Here is a 16,111-nt window from a genome sequence, read left to right on the forward strand (position 1 = left end):
TACATTGTTAATAATTTTTAATGTAACAACAGAGAGGGCCGATAAATCCTCGATTGTATGCTACAGTTATGTTAGGCTTGCATCACTGTGCTGAAGCGAAGCTGCTATCGCTCACATTAAACTCCCTTGAGGAATTAAATTGCAGTTCTCTCGTCAATTTCCCTATTGATTTTACCAAATATTTGATTATCGTAAAATGCCCGCAGATTAATGTAGACTCGAGTGAACTAAAACTAGTATTAGCGCAGAAGTCACTCCTCTTACAGTAGAATCAAAGAAAAGATTGACCAGATCACAATAACTTTCTAGCAATATATATAATTATGTATAGGCCTAGTGAAATCCTGAGAGTATAATTTTCAAATTTCACATTTTAGCACATGGATAGGCTCGTACAAGGTCTGTGAATGTTGCATGCTGTTGTCTCCACTAAGCGGCAGCAGATTGCTGTTGAAGTGTAGCAAAGTAGTTAGGCTACTGTAACTAATATCCATGCCTCTATTAAGTCTATTAAATATTGATTCAATAACTTGAAAATTATACCTAAGTTTTGTTTTTGCTGTTGCCTGCTATATGACTTGTGCCTCCCTTGAACAAAAGTAGGCCTAGTACTGTTCTCTCTGCAGCATGTGTGTGTTTGGACTAATACTATGAGTTCGGTGTCTGTAACTTAAAACCAAAATTGGTGTATTGCAAGTACACAGCTAGCAAACAAAGCCACTCTGATTCTTTGATGAATTGAAATCCTTTGGAATTAGTTATAACAACTGAATGCTGGAGTCTTGTTAATCTGCACACATTGACGTGAAAATAACCAGTACAAAACATCAAAACAGGGTTTGGCATTTAATATAATAGTCAAATGTACAGTATTGTTTCAGCTGGACATGCATGCAAAATCATCTCAAAAGTCTCATGTGAAACCAGCACAAGACATCATACTTGACTACAGTTTCAAATAAGGAATCTTTTTACACTTTTATATTAATCATTAAAGTCATATATAATATCAAAGGCTCTGCATGTAGCGTAAATGAATGATTGGTTACAATATGTTCTTTAACCCACTGTCCTAAAGGACGAGCCAGTCAGACAGTTAACATTTAGGCTTACAATTTGACCTGAACATAAAATGTGTGTATTTTTATAAAACTGTTAAAATAGTTGGTCTTCTCTTTATACAATACCAATGTTGTCACTAGTCACAAAACGTATCAAAATGTGGTCTATTTTCAATAGAATATGTTGGATCATATAACCTTAAATAAAATATGTTCTTACACTAAAGCATTACAAAGAGAAGAGCAGTAATATAAAAAAAAAAAATACAAAATGGAGGATTCAATCCTCTTTTCAGACATTTTTCATAAGAGACAAAATATGACTACTGTGGCAATTGTGTTCAAAGTGCTTTCTTGTCTATTCAGGATTATTTAAAGAAAACAAATAGCAAAAGCACTGATTGTGCTTAAGTGAACACCTTTAAAAAAAACAGAGGGGAAGAGTTTTGCATTCTTAGTACAAGAAAGAATCTTATGTAGGACAGGCAACAGGTGGCACCAGTTCCCGGATAGCTCTGCTGTCACAGATGAAGGCCCCGATTGCCAGCTAATGTTATTCATGAACACACAGATTCACAGAATTGTTACACTTTGAGTTATAGCTGTGTATGTGTTGCATTATAGAATTATAGTTCACTCTAAACAATACCTTTGCTTCAAAAGGTAAATTAATAGCTGAAAAAAAGCTGAAGGAGAAGTGGTTTATGAGGAAGTTCTTTGGATTTAGGGGTAGAAGTGTCTAAAAGTGCTTGATTAAAAACATACTAAATCCTGCAAATAAAAACAATCTCACCACAGAGCACACACATTATGGCTAAAACAAAATAAGAATTTGACTTGTGTATTTATTTGTGTTTTTGGTATTTGTATCTTACTATCTAAGACATCCTCAGACTACTGGACAGTGGTGGAGTTAAGGGTCTTCGATATCCAGGAAATCCCTTTTAGGTTGTGCTTCCCCTCTGTACCAGGCACAAGAGTCATCACTCCTCTTGATACAAGCAAAGTGTTTGGCCTGCCCTCCATTGACTGTCTTCTCAATCACCCAGTCCGTCCACAGGCACTCCGCCGGGCTGCTGATCATGCAGGGTATGGAGGTGCAGCGGGTGATCTTAGGGTCGGAGAAGAGAACCAGTTGGGGATTAAATTTACAACAAACAATGCAATTTTCAAGATTATTTTAGTTTGTGGTACTTCAGCAGTGGGGGAATTCTACTTTAACTATTGTATATGCATCAACTTTTCTACCTTGCAATCACAGCCCATTTCATAGCGCTGAGTCAGGCTCTTCTTCTGGGTGGCACTCATGGCCTCCCAGGGCTCAATGAAGTCACACAGTGTGATATGCATCGTCCCGTCAGTCTCCAGTTTACCTGTAGAGGAAGGAAAGTACATTAAATGACATGAAAACTAATTTTTGAAGATTTTTTTGGGGGGGCTTTTCCGCCTTTTAATTTGTTTTGACAGGACAGCTCGGTGAGAAAGGGGAGAGAGAGGGGGAAGACATGCAGGAAATCGTCACAGGTCGGATTCGAACCCTGGAACTCTGCGTCGAGGCATAAACCTCTCGGCATATGTGTGCCTGCTCTACCCACTGAGTCAACCTGGCCACAAGAAAACTAATTTAATTTGTTATGTTTTTTATAATGTGTGATTTGTAATGTGGTAAAAGTTGTACCTGTGATAAGATACTCCTTGCCATTATTCTCCAGAGTCACTCCACACACTGCAGAGATGGGAGCAGTGTAGATAGCATCGATAACATGGGTGGGACCTTTGAACATCTGACAATTCAAACAGAGAAAAGAACATTTAGATTCATTTTGGGAATTAAGTGTATACCCAAACATGAAAACGATAGCTTTATCGCACATACCTTGATTTGTTTGATGTCATACTGGATACGCTTGATGGGGTTTCCATAGATGTCATTGCCAACATCAACCAACTGCTTTCCAACTACCTTTGCCCTGATAACTGGAAAGATACAAAAACAATCCACATTTACATGCATTCTGTTTAAAAGGCAAAGTTTTCAATTCAAACACGTTTGTCATGTTAAAACTGAACAGGATCTGGGCCTGTCTGTATCTGATCTAAGCCTAGCCCAGGTTTGGCATGCTGGAGTCGGCCACAACACATTGCTGTGGCTTGGACCTGAGCAGTTTGCATGTGCCAGGTGCTGGGAAGACAGAGGCAACATGAGTGTTTCATCAGCTGCAATCGGAGGGAGGAATGTGTGCTGCCTGCTCCCAGGCTCCTGGGCCGACACAGGAGGAAGCCAGTCAGCAATCTCTGAAAAGCTGAACTAGAATGCTCCTCTTTGCTGCCCCCCCCCTCCAGGTCTCTCTGCCGGCCTGCCTCTCTGTCTGGATGGAGGTGCTGAAATGCAAATCAACCTCTGTCTTTCATGTGCAGTCTCTCTCTCTCTCTCTCTCTCTCTCTTTCGCTCTCTCTAAGGTTCCAGATTCAGGGAGGTTTGGACGGGGAAAAAAATCTAACAGTTCAAGTGGAAAATTTCATCAGAGCCACACGGATAAGCCCAAGCTCAAATTGTGAGTATTCAACAAAAAATTATGACTCATGTGTTTCACAATCACTGCCTCTATCATGTGAATCCAAGTACTGAAGTACAGTTTATTATTATTTATATGCCAGTCATAGCTAAATACCTGTGGATAACTGGAATCATGCAGTGATTACTGCACATTCAAATGACTACTACACTTACTAGCGACAGAGTTAGTGTTAACCAGATGTTCTCTCTGAAGTCTGAGTTCAAGTCCTTGCTTTCTCTTGGTGGCAGCTTCTGAGTGCCTCAGACCATCACCAGCCCGCTTCCTTACCAAATAAGTTTAAGCCTTTTCATTTGCTTTTTATATGAGGAAGGTATTAAGCTGCGGGCCATGTGACCTAATTCGATGACAATAGAGGCTTAGAGAATATCTCCTTTTAAGGGTCTAAAGAGTCAACCCTTAAAGAGCAGGGGAACAGAGGAGAGAACGGGACAGGAATAGCAGTCACATTGCAGAGGTAGCCTGTGTCTTGTGTATGTGTACAGGGAGAAGCCAGCCCTTCAAAGCAATACTATCACAAAGTTGACAGGGAGAAGAGGAGGTAGAGAGCACAACCAAGAGGGGGAGGATTTAGTTTGTAGCCAGGAAAATGTGCAAAATACTGAGTGTGCAAGCTGTGTGTTTTTTCTGTGTGCTGCAGGGCTGCTGTAAAGTAGCAGATATACTGACAAACAAGCTGTACACTGCAGGGGTGAGGGTAAGCTCTTTAAACTCCATGCAGCATGCTTAAAATAGACAAATTCTAAAAAGATATGTTCTTCCATTCATTATTTGCAGAAGATCCACATTCCAGCTATATAAGTCATTAAAAAAAAAAAAAAAGAAGAAAAAAAAAAAAAAGAAATAATCCAAAACAAGCTCTGATGCCTATTCCTAATTTCCTGTACTGATTTACAGTGTATACCTAATTCTCACAGGACATGAAGATGTTTCCTGGAACAGGCTGACCAAGCCCTATGAAAATCATAAGTTTCAGAAAGCTGGCGATTAAGGGAACCATCTAATTTTCTAGTAACTCAAACAATAAACACATCATTTTGTATAAAGTATGGTGGTCATGGGAGTGCTTTAGAAAACAAAGATAAAAAGAGAAGAAAGCAAATGCATGTCATGTAATTGCAGGGCCTGTACATCCATTTCCCTCTCTGAGAAGCCACAAAGTGGTCAGAAAAACTGGACTACAAATTCAAACTGACTCCTCCTGGACACTCTCCAAGCATACATGGGTTTACCCACCATTGTCTATTTATTTACTATACTTAAAAATTAAATTTGTTTAAAACCTCATTCCATCAGTGCTGAAATATGGTAATAGTTTGTCTTTCTGGCATCACATTTTTACTGTTTCCTTGACATTTGAATGTTTACTCTTTCTCTGCCCACATCCCAACAGGTGAGTTTCTCTGCATGAAATTATGAAATCATAGAGCACATTAAATGAACCTGCCAGACAGATTGATGTAATGCATTATCTACCCTGGAGTTTAAAGCGGGTGTTGTGAGAGCCTGCACACATTCAGTCTGGTTTTAATGGCAACTCTGTTTGCAGCGCAGGTCTGCAATTGTACCAGAAGTCGTGTTAGAAAGCTGGCTTTCTTTCATAATCTCAAATGATTTGCTTTCCTTGTTCACAAAAGTGGTACACTCTAGAATCACAGAGAATTGTGAAGTAAACTGCAAATACATAATGAGCGCAGCATATGACCGCCCGGGTATTCCTTTGCCTAAGCCAAGAACCCAAGGGATGGATTTCCATTAATGAGGAAAGACTTTTTTGTTCTTGCTCTGTCTTGACAAGACATATGGAACTACTGTACATGTTTGCAACTATAGCTGGTATTTTGTTTTTGTTTACTCTAGTATATGAAGAGAAAAATAGGCCAGGCTTTATTAAAATACAGTAAGCTGAGGTCAACTAGGGGTAGAGGTGGAAACTAACCAGTTAAAAACTACAGTTTGCTTTGATCAGACTTTTAAATGAATGGTTTTACACTGCAATATACTTATACTTTACATTAGGATTTGTACTTTTACCTCTATTCTTAACTGTATCATGACTTTGTCTCCCACTACAACTATACTTTATGAAATAGATCATCTTTAAAGCTGACATTGCAGTTACAATTTCTGCAAACTTTGACTGACTCTTCTTCCTTATTTTTCGGAGTTTCACTTGTAACACTAAGTTTGCAAGCTACTCATGTTTTTGAGTAATTTTCCGTAGACTCCTAGACACTCTGACGCCACGTCCGTGCAACTTAAGTACTTTCACTTCAGTAAACTTTCTGACAGTTAGTAGGGGTTCCTCAAGGCAATGTCTTATTGTGCATTAACAGCATGCAAATACCATACAAATTATTGTCTACACTAATAGACCAGAAGCTAGAAGGGGAAGCCTGCAGAGTAAAGGCAGAGCTATGGTAGATAATGACTTTCATTTTGAATGTGCCAGCTCAACGTAGCAACTCATAATTTCGCAAAGTTGGCCACCCATATATTTTCTATGGAGCCGCCAGTGACTTTGCATGCCAATAACATCACAAATGAACAAGTTTTGGTATCAAGAACCTTTTGGCCAGTGGTGGTAATGGTGGTTTATGTTAAGTAGGAGGGTCTATCCATGGTGCTGAAGCAGGAGCAGGGGGGTTAAAGTCATGTTAGGAACTGACCTTATTTTCATGCCAAAGGTTAGACATTGTTGAAGTGTGTCGAAATAATAGAGTTGATTTAGTGTATTTGCTATTATGTTCAAAAAAACTGAAAATATATCATATGTCATCAGTCTGTTTCAATACAAAAGTAAGACTATTGGAAGAAATTGACTTTTGGTATTATTATTTGTATTACTTCTACTATTATTGTCATTATTTTTTTTTTTTTTACTATCAGTAGTAGTAGTAGTGGTGGCCTATACTATATCCTATACCCTTTGATACTGTTGTATTTGTAACAAGAAGTAGTTCAACCTAAGTTAAATGTCATCTTAGCTAACTTCCTTCACTCTCTCCATGTGTCTTACATGAGCTACCTGCATTTGAGAAGTGGCAACTTTTTAAATGATCTCAACAAAAAGGGCTATGGAACTGCCGAGAAATCAAGACTTTCCTTTACAGTAAACTCTTCAGCAGGATAATGTGGTTTCTTCACCCTCCAGAGCCATGGAATCCAATGGTAAAGAGAAACCTTTGAATAAGTCAGCTTCTGTATACATACCACACACTCAGCCAGCTCACAACCAAGAAAAAAGACCCTCAGCAAACCACCAATTTAAATAGCTACACAAGCTGCTCACTGTTGAGACTCCCGTTAGCTTAAGGCCTGTGTTGAAGGCAGCAACAAGCAGTGTTTTGTAATAGGTAAAAAATAAGAGGGAAAGGATCCACATAACCATTGAGAAAGAGCAAATTAAATAGCCATTTAGTAATCATTAAGAAATTGCACCAAAAAGATGGGAGGAGTCATTTTTATTTTGCATCATCCTGATGAGCATTAGGCTACTTGATCCATAGTTTACTCACCAGGATGAGATATTATCATGTCTGTGCTGTCTTCTTCTCTGAAACATACACTCCACACAGTTACTCTGATCAGCCTCAATAACAGGCAATTATATGGCACAAGTGCTTATGTAAGAAATCTTGTATTACTAAGAATTTTGTTTTACTAATACATATGATGCTTTTGGATTAATATTACTTCTGCATTAATGTGTGTGTTGCATTTAATTGCTGTAGATGTTTAAGGTTGTGCTAATTCTAACTACTTTATATACTGTTGGGTAGCTTTATCTAAAGCAATGCATCATATTCTACAAGATCATCATATGTTTGCCCTGTGAGAACCACATATATCTAAAAAAAAAAAAAAAATGTTGTGATGATGCATTTTCCAGCTGATCCAGGAAGATTTATAAATAGTTTATTTAGCTTAAGAAGAAAAATACTTTTCTCAACACATAAAGGAACACTTCATTCTTCTTTTGCTTATCACAAACATTCAAATTAACACTGGAGATGCATGGTTTTAAATCGACAGGAAGGGTGTGATAAATTGTAATCTAAAAAGTAACTAAAGAGTTCAGATCAATCTAGTAGAGTAAAAAGTACAATATTTGTCTCCAAGATGTACTGTTGTGAAGTAGAATACAAAGTAACATGAAATAGATATACTCAAGTAAAGTATCTTGAATTAGGACTTAAATACAGTAGTTGAGTAAATGTATTTGGTTACATTCCACCACTACAAATGAGATAAAGTACATTTCTGTCAGTATCAAGACTAAGAGAATTTCAACAGATGATTAGAGAGAGAAAGAGGAAAAAGACAGGAGGGCAGTGGAAAGAAAGATTGAGAGACAGAAAATTCCATCCTCCTCTCCCTGTAATTGTAAACACAAGAGTAGGGGAAGTTTCCCTCTCAGCATTTACAGATTCTTTGTCAGAAATAACTCAAACGAACCTATATTCAAACATATATTGACTAAATACTGCCTTACATGCATTCATTTTACTCACTAAATCAACTTACCGACATCTGAGTTGCAAAACGCCTGCTGAGGATGCACTGGTGAACAGCTGCAGGCTTCTGCTATTTCTTCCACTCGCCACAGAAACAGGATGGCCAGAGTGACAAAACAACTGTTTGCCGTCCAAGTCATCTTTAGAAAACTGTTTAATTTAAAGAGGTGAGGGTAAAAAAAAAACGTGAAGGAAAAGTTGAGCAGTCCTGCAAGCCTAAAGGAGATGAATCAGAAATGTCCCCTGCAACTTGAAGGGAATTACAGATGGTCCACTTGTCAGAATATGAGATGCACAAGGCATGAGAGGGAGTTCTTTCCTGTTGAAGACTGCAGTCAGGCACAGAGACTTCCTCTTCCAAATCTGTTTTCCACTACCGTCAGGAGCAGCCGCGTTTTATTAGTGCAGACTGGCGGCAGACTCCTCCCCCGCTGGGGGCTTCAGCCAGTGAGCTGCAGCAGCACTGCGGAGCCAAGGGGCTCCAAATGTTTTCACATCCCGTCACCTTCTGTCACAATATCGTCGCATGAAGAGGTGGATGACTATGTGTGATATATGCAACATCCTTTACTGTAATACAGCCTCAGCCACACACACACACACACACACACACACACACACACACACACACACACACTTCTCTTTGTGTTACCCGTTTCCTTAAACCATAAACCTTGAACTTTCCCCAAATCTAGAAGCCCCCATTATAACAAGATTTATCTTTATCTAACATCAACTTAAATATATATATATACATTATGTCATTACGTGTGATTTCCTTATCTTACTATCTTTGCGCTTACATTCAGACAGCTATTTTGTGCTTTTGCCATTCCAACATAGCCTAGAAGGGGAAAATCATCATATTATACTAATGGATCCTCTGGGGAGTATGGGTGTGCTCAGTGAAATTCATGGAAAACTGGTTATGGATGTAGATTTATGTGTGTGTGTGTGTGTGTGTGTGTGTGTGTGTGTGTGTGTGTGTGTGTGTGTGTGTGTGTGTGTGTGTGTGTGTGTGAGTGTGTGTGTGTGTGTGTGTGTGTGTGTGTGTGTATACAAGAGGTAATTTGGGCCTGATGATGCAGCAAAAGGAAAGGTTCACTTGGATTAATTTTCTGGAAGCCATGAACTTTAACAGTAAAAACTTTGGAAATACTTATAAAGGTCCCATATTGTAAGAAGTGAAATTGCCATGTCTTTTTTTATTATCATAAAGCATGCCGAGGTGCTATATAAATACTGTATATATAAATACTGTGAAAGTAGTAAAAAGCTCATTCCACAGAGAAACGCACGCAGCCTGGATTCAGAAACCGCATCAGAACTTTCGTACGGTTGTGATGTCACAATTATATATAGGTAGAAAGTGCTGCTACTGTGCTGTTAATGTCTTTCCCCGGCTGCAACGACAGTGCAGAGACTCGAACGCAGAGATGCGAAGGCCCGGAAACAGCTAGCCGCTAGTGTCGGACTGTTTCCCAGAGGCGCTGCTGGTTGCCTGGCAACTCCTCAGAGGCAAGACATAGTCCACCACCCCAACCCAAAAATAACCAGCTGCTTGTGGTAGCTTTTATTTAACACATATACATCAAAGTGGTATCAATCTTCTCAAATCTTTCTAATTATTTCTTTAATAGAAGTTTGACTAGTAGCTGTGAGGGTCATGGCTCTGAACTGACTTCCCACTGACCTCCAACCTTAGGTCACACTGTCTGTGGTAACAGTAACCATACACAGTATCTTACAACACCTGTGGTGACACTACAAATTGGACAATTTCCACACATTTCTGCGGAGTTATTCCCCTTTTTTTATATTTCCTCAATTGTTACTCATTTGTAATGTAATACACACCCTAAACCTGCAACAACTGATTGTTTTGACAACTTGGCAACAGGAAAAACAAGCTATAAAACACAATATTTACATATAATCACATTTTAAGTTAACATGGCAAACTTGTTAGCAAACAGAGAAACATTATCATTCATTTGGAGTCTTGTTTGTGTCCACACAGTGAATATAAGTCAAATATTCACTCTATTGAAGCTCTGTTTTTGGTCTCTACCAACTATTTAGGGAAATATCTGGCTCCCCAATGTTCTGGATCCTTTGGGGAGCATGGGTGTGCTCAGTGAAATTCATGGAAAACTGGTCATGGATGTAGATTTATGGTGTGTGTGTGTGTGTGTGTGTGTGTGTGTGTGTGTGTGTGTGTGTGTGTGTGTGTGTGTGTGTGTGTGTGTGTACAAGAGGTAATTTTGGCCTGATGACAGAGCTAAAGGAAAGTTTCACTAGGATTCATTTTCTGGGAGCCATGAACTTTAGCAGTAAAGTTTAAGAAATACTTTGACAATTTTGGAAATACTTATAAAGGTCCCATATTGTAAGAAGTGAAATTGCCATGTCTTTTTTTATTATCATAAAGCATGCCGAGGTGCTATATAAATATTGTATATATAAATATTGTGAAAGTAGTGAAAGTAGTAAAAAGCTCATTCCACAGAGAAATGCATGCAGCCTGGATTCAGAAACCGCATCAGAACTTTCGTACAGTTGTGATGTCATAACTATATGACTATAACTATATGTGCTGTTAAAGTCTTTCCCCGGCTGCAATGACAGTGCAGAGACTCCAAAAGAGTGAGCGGTGCGAAGGCCCGGAAACAGCTAGCCCGGCTCTGTTGAAACGTAACAAAATATGCCAACCAGCATCTCTGGAGTTCACTTATCAACACAGCATTTTGTTTGTTTCATCTGTACAAAAACCAAAGTGTTAAAACAACAATTTGCAGTTTTTTTTTTGTTTTTTTTTTAAATCTCTAATTATTTCTTTAATATAAGTTTGACTAGTAGCTGTGAGGGTCATGGCTCTGAACTAACTCAATCTGACCTCCAACCTTAGGTCACACTGTCTGTGGTAACAGTAACCATACACAGTATCTTACAACACCTGTGGTGTGGTTGGACAATTTTCACACATTTCTTTGGAGATATTATATATATTTATATTTCCTCAATTGTTTGTAATGTAATACACACCCTAAACCTGTAACAACTGATTGTTTTGACAACTTGGCAACAGGAAAACAAGCTATAAAACACAATATTTACATATAATCACATTTTAAGTTGATATAGCAAACTTGTTAGCAAACAGAGAAACATTATCATTCATTTGGAGTCTTGTTTGTGTCCACACAGTGAATATAAGTCAAATATTCACTCTATTGAAGCTCTGTTTTTGGTCTCTACCAACTATTTAGGGAAATATCTGGCTCCCCAATGTTCCCCAGCTCGTCGTTAACTGTGTCTGTCTGCTGTTTGGTGCTGAGCAGGTAGTGTACTGCAGTTTTTTAACAGCAGCTGAAAACGTAGCTATGAGAGAGGTGAGAGTGAAACAGTAAAGTTGTGGGCTGGACAACTAAACAATGAGCTAGAACTCTTTAAAGCTCTGTAAAGCTAAGGGGAGCTGAAGATTCAGGTGATAATTCTTTGTAAATTCATCACTATGAGCAATCCCATCATTTGATACATTGTTATATTAAAATTGATTACAGCTAGCTTTAAACATTTATGCTAATGATAATTCACAGTTGAGAAAATACTGACGTGGGTCCTACAGAGTAATCGTCAGCCCACAGCGCACAGTATTTGTGGTTTTAATTCAGTGAAGTGTTATGCACACACAGTCAGTTTCAGTAACTATTAAAACATTGTTTGTAACAGATGAAAATACTGAGGAGTGAAGTAGGAGTGGAGTAGTGGAGAGAAGTGACATCATCGCCTTAAACTTAATAGATTCAATCTGGCGGCGATTCCCCCAAGCGTGAGCTACCCAAACCCCTCTGCTCTTCTGTGAAAGAAACATTATGCTATAGTCAAATTCTTTAGTTGTTTCTCATCCCTTACTCATGCACAAAAATAGATGGCTCTGTTGTTGGAAAGTTCACCGCTGCAGCACCACCTCAGGAAACGAAGAATCTCAAGAGTTTTGGGTTTTGTGGCCTTCCGTGTTGATTCTGGCTTCGAAGTGAGGGATCACAATAAGGGCATAGTGTGTTTGATGATTAGAGCTTATGATGAATAATGAAGAGGACTGAAGAGAAGGAGAGAGAGGACTGTATCTGCTGTGGCTGCCTTGCTCCCTGACATCATATTTGGCCACCGACTGTCAGTCTTCTGGTCACTCCCAACAAATATTTCCACTCTTTTCCATAGTTAAGCATTTTTGCCTGGTTGCTTTTCCACAGGTCTCTGTTACTTGATGTCTGTGTAAAAACAGGCAGGAAGAGAGAGTGAGAGTCAGTTAGATAAGGAAAATTCCCAAATTGTTAGACATTTTGCAAGCCAGTATGACTCGCCGTAAGCAGGGTGGAAGTTACCAGACACAAAAGACGTAACAGGCACAAAAACACAGATGGTGGGTGTTGGACAGATATTAAGACACATGAAAGGAAGTGACACATTCAAAACCAAATGAATAGAAATATGCCTTTGCCTCTTTCCACAGTTTACCAAAGGCATCAGAGGAACAGCAGACGTCTTCTTCTGGGAAAAGCCCGCCGCCCGCTGTTCAAACAGTCGGCTTCCTCTGCACTGAGATGCTGACTGATGTGGTGGGCTCTGTTCAGATCGCAGCCGTGTCCCCGGCTCCTGGGCATATTTCAAATGACCTCACAGCATGACCATACTGAGCTATTTCCCACACTGCAACTCTCGCTTTAGAACAGGGTTTTACTTGCCAGTTGAGATCTGGATTATTGTATCAACATTTGGTTTTAATTTGTTGAAAGAGGGCAGATTTGTCAAAGAAATGCAATGTAAGCAGCCCCCTGTGTACTTTACCCACTACAATCTCCAAAAGGGGCTCAGGAATGGCCTGAACCTCCTTCCCCTTAATTACAGACTTGCAAGGCCAGGAATACTCTCAAAAGGAAGTGCCCGGCAAGACAGAGGGTCTCATTGCGGGAACTGGTGGGTGCTGTGGCAGTGACCCACATCCTCTGACTCCCACCTCCTCTGCCCTGTTGCCTGCACACATGCCACATGACCTGACCAACGCGTGGCTTTTTTCAACTATCCATCCCTCTGCTGCATGTCCGCCCCCTCTTCTTTGTTTTGATCCGACCAAGCCACAGTCCAGGGGTAATTCCCACCGTTTTCCATTCATCTGTACAGCTATTCCGATTTTATTGGTGACAATGTGAGACAATGAATCAACATTAGCAAATTCGCCTCAGGGACAGGAGGAAAACATCTGCTTGAAAAAAAGAAGCCCCATTAAAATTACACCATACTCAGACTCTGGGGTCAAATGGTCTGGACTGTCCTCAGTATGGCATGACATCGTCACTGTTAGTCATCATGAGTTGGCTGGTAACGTCCAAAAAGCATCATCACTGTCTTAAGTTGGTTTCAGTTGAAATGTTGCAGCCCTTAGAAATTCATTTACAGGAACGTTTACTTTTACGTAACAGACCCATACTGGTAAAATTAATGTCAATTATTGTAGTCATTTCCTCCACAATGCTACCAGTGAATGACTAAGATGCCTGGGGCAGCGCTTTAACTGAAAACAATTTAAACCAGAGGTTCTCAATTGTTTTTCAACCAATGGGGATCCCCTCATGTATGTCCCTTGTAACAATTTGACTTTTGTTTTACACTTCTATAGTTAGTTGAAAGAAAACACAAGAGAAATGTATTAGGAATATATTAGATATGTATTAATAATAGTTGCACCATCTCAAAACAAAATGCAAAAAACAATGCAATTGACATCAATTCAATTAGCTGGAAGTAACACTGTAACTAAACAAAATATCAAAGGCAAAAGGGCTAATTTGAAATGCATTTCAGAACGATTTTAACTATGAAGCCTATGAAGAAAAACAAATTGTTAATATCATGCTAATTTAAATGTGTGCAAATATTTAACCTCTACTTCCCCTTAAGTGCATCTATTGTATGTTCACAAAAATATTGAAGTGAAGCTGATCAAGCCAGAAGAACTTTATTATTGATTGTAGTTAAAGCAGCATTTATTGATTTCTTTTGGCTGGTTGGGGAACTAACTGCAAAGACAATGCTTATACAGTATCACCTCAACTCAACTTAAAATGTTTCAGGGAATGTACTGTCTATTCACACATCCAGTGGACATGAGGAAAATTCACCTGACACATCTAAGTCCAGTATTCATTCTCCCTTAAGCTCCGTTTTCCTCTGAGCCAACTCCCGAGGGAAATATCTGGCTCTTCAGCCACTAAATGGTCGATTATGTTCCCCCATGTGATTGTTAACTTTGTGAGTAGTCATTTAGTGCTGGGAAACCAGCATATACTCAGTTTATCTGCTGCTGAAAGAAGCTGATGAGAGTGACTCAAAACAGTAAACTTGTGGGCCATAAAATAAAAACAATTCAATAGAAATGCCTAAACACTTTGTACATTCATGGGAAGTTACCATAGACTGTTAATATTTACAGTCTATGGAAGTTAGGTAATAATTATGTGTGGGTTCATCACTAGGAGTTAATGTAGTAATTCAATCCATTGTAGATATTAAAATAGTTATCAGTGCAGCTTTAAAATCAAATACATTGTCCTGAATTACACTAAAATTACACAACATAGAATTTTCCATTTCATTGTGTGTGATCACAACACACTTCCTTTTTTCTTAAGGGGCAAATGCAAAATTTTGGAAGGGCATTGGAGTTTGAGGTTTTGAAATATATTCTTAAATCATTGTTCATAAAACCCACTAAATAGAATTTCAAAATTCAGGGGCAAACCAAACAAACATAGTAGTCATGACTTGTGGGTGGCAATTACTTGTTGGGTAAAATGACACAATAATGAAAACATATTACTGTCCGGCGGGGGAGGGTGTATTGCTGCAGATGCGGCACCCCTTCTCTGTTTCTCTTCATAGTCGTCAGATTCATCTACTAACCCTTATAGAGCTGGTTTGCCTTGGACCAGCTCTTAGTTATGCTGTTATAGTTTTCTATAGACTTCCTTTGAACAACTGAGCTCCTCTCTCCTCTCTCTTTCCATCTGTGTGCATCCATGTCCCACAAATGCTTGTTTTTTCACCCCGCAGTTTTCCTTGGATTAGGATGGCACCTAAATCATGGTTGCAGCTGTCACCGTAATCCTGCTCCGCGCCCTGCTATGGTCTGCTACGTCCTGCTATGCCCTGCAGTGCCCTGCTACTCCCTGCAGTGCCCTGCTACGTCCTGCAATGCCCTGCAGATCTAAGCCACACATGCTACCAGTCTCCATTGAAGGGGTCAATGTGGAGGTGGTCAGCACATATAAGTACCTGTGGGTACACATGGACAATAAACTGGACTGGTCAGCCAACACGGATGCGCTGTATAGGAAAGGGCAGAGTCGGCTCTACTTCCTGAGAAGGCTGCGTTCATTCAATGTCTGCAGTAAGCTCCTCTGGATGTTTTACCAGTTAGTGATTGCCAGCGTCCTGTTTTATGCTGTAGTGTGCTGGGGAGGCAGCATTAAGAAGAGAGACGCTGGGCGACTGAATAGGCTGGTAAGAAAGCTGGCTCTGTTGTTGGCATTGAGCTGGAGTCGCTCACAGCAACTGCAGAGAAACGGACCATGAGTAGGATGCTGGCGATCATGGACAATGACCGCCACCCATTACACGGCACGTTCATCCAACAGAGGAGCATGTTCAGTGGCAGACTTCTGTTGTGTCATGCTCAACAGACAGGTTAAGGAGGTCCTAGTTCCCAGGGTCATCCAGCTCTTCAATAACACACAAAGGGGGAGGAGAGAAATAGACTTTTCAGCATGAGCCTGTCTCTCTCAGCCCCTACCATTATATCACTTTGTCTGCTGTACAACTGTCTTATAAGCTATATTAGCCCTCCTACACAATCTGGACTGTGGTCATAACAACTACATCTTATAACTTATTCCCT

General features: G+C 39.7%; 1 protein-coding gene across 1 annotated transcript; it reads right to left on the reverse strand.

Moving 5' to 3' along the window:
* Positions 1-833: 833 nt before the first annotated feature.
* On the reverse strand, positions 834-8,540 carry timp2b (TIMP metallopeptidase inhibitor 2b). Its single transcript, XM_031312746.2, has 5 exons — positions 8,165-8,540; positions 2,938-3,038; positions 2,740-2,845; positions 2,310-2,434; positions 834-2,172 (listed from the first exon to the last, which is right to left on the reverse strand). The coding sequence occupies exons 1-5, from the start codon at positions 8,292-8,294 to the stop codon at positions 1,975-1,977; spliced, it is 660 nt and encodes a 219-aa protein (XP_031168606.1). The 5' UTR covers positions 8,295-8,540; the 3' UTR covers positions 834-1,974.
* Between the last annotated feature and the right edge of the window lie 7,571 nt (positions 8,541-16,111).

Source organism: Sander lucioperca, chromosome 21 (assembly GCF_008315115.2).
Source record: "Sander lucioperca isolate FBNREF2018 chromosome 21, SLUC_FBN_1.2, whole genome shotgun sequence".
NCBI lineage: Eukaryota > Metazoa > Chordata > Actinopteri > Perciformes > Percidae > Sander > Sander lucioperca.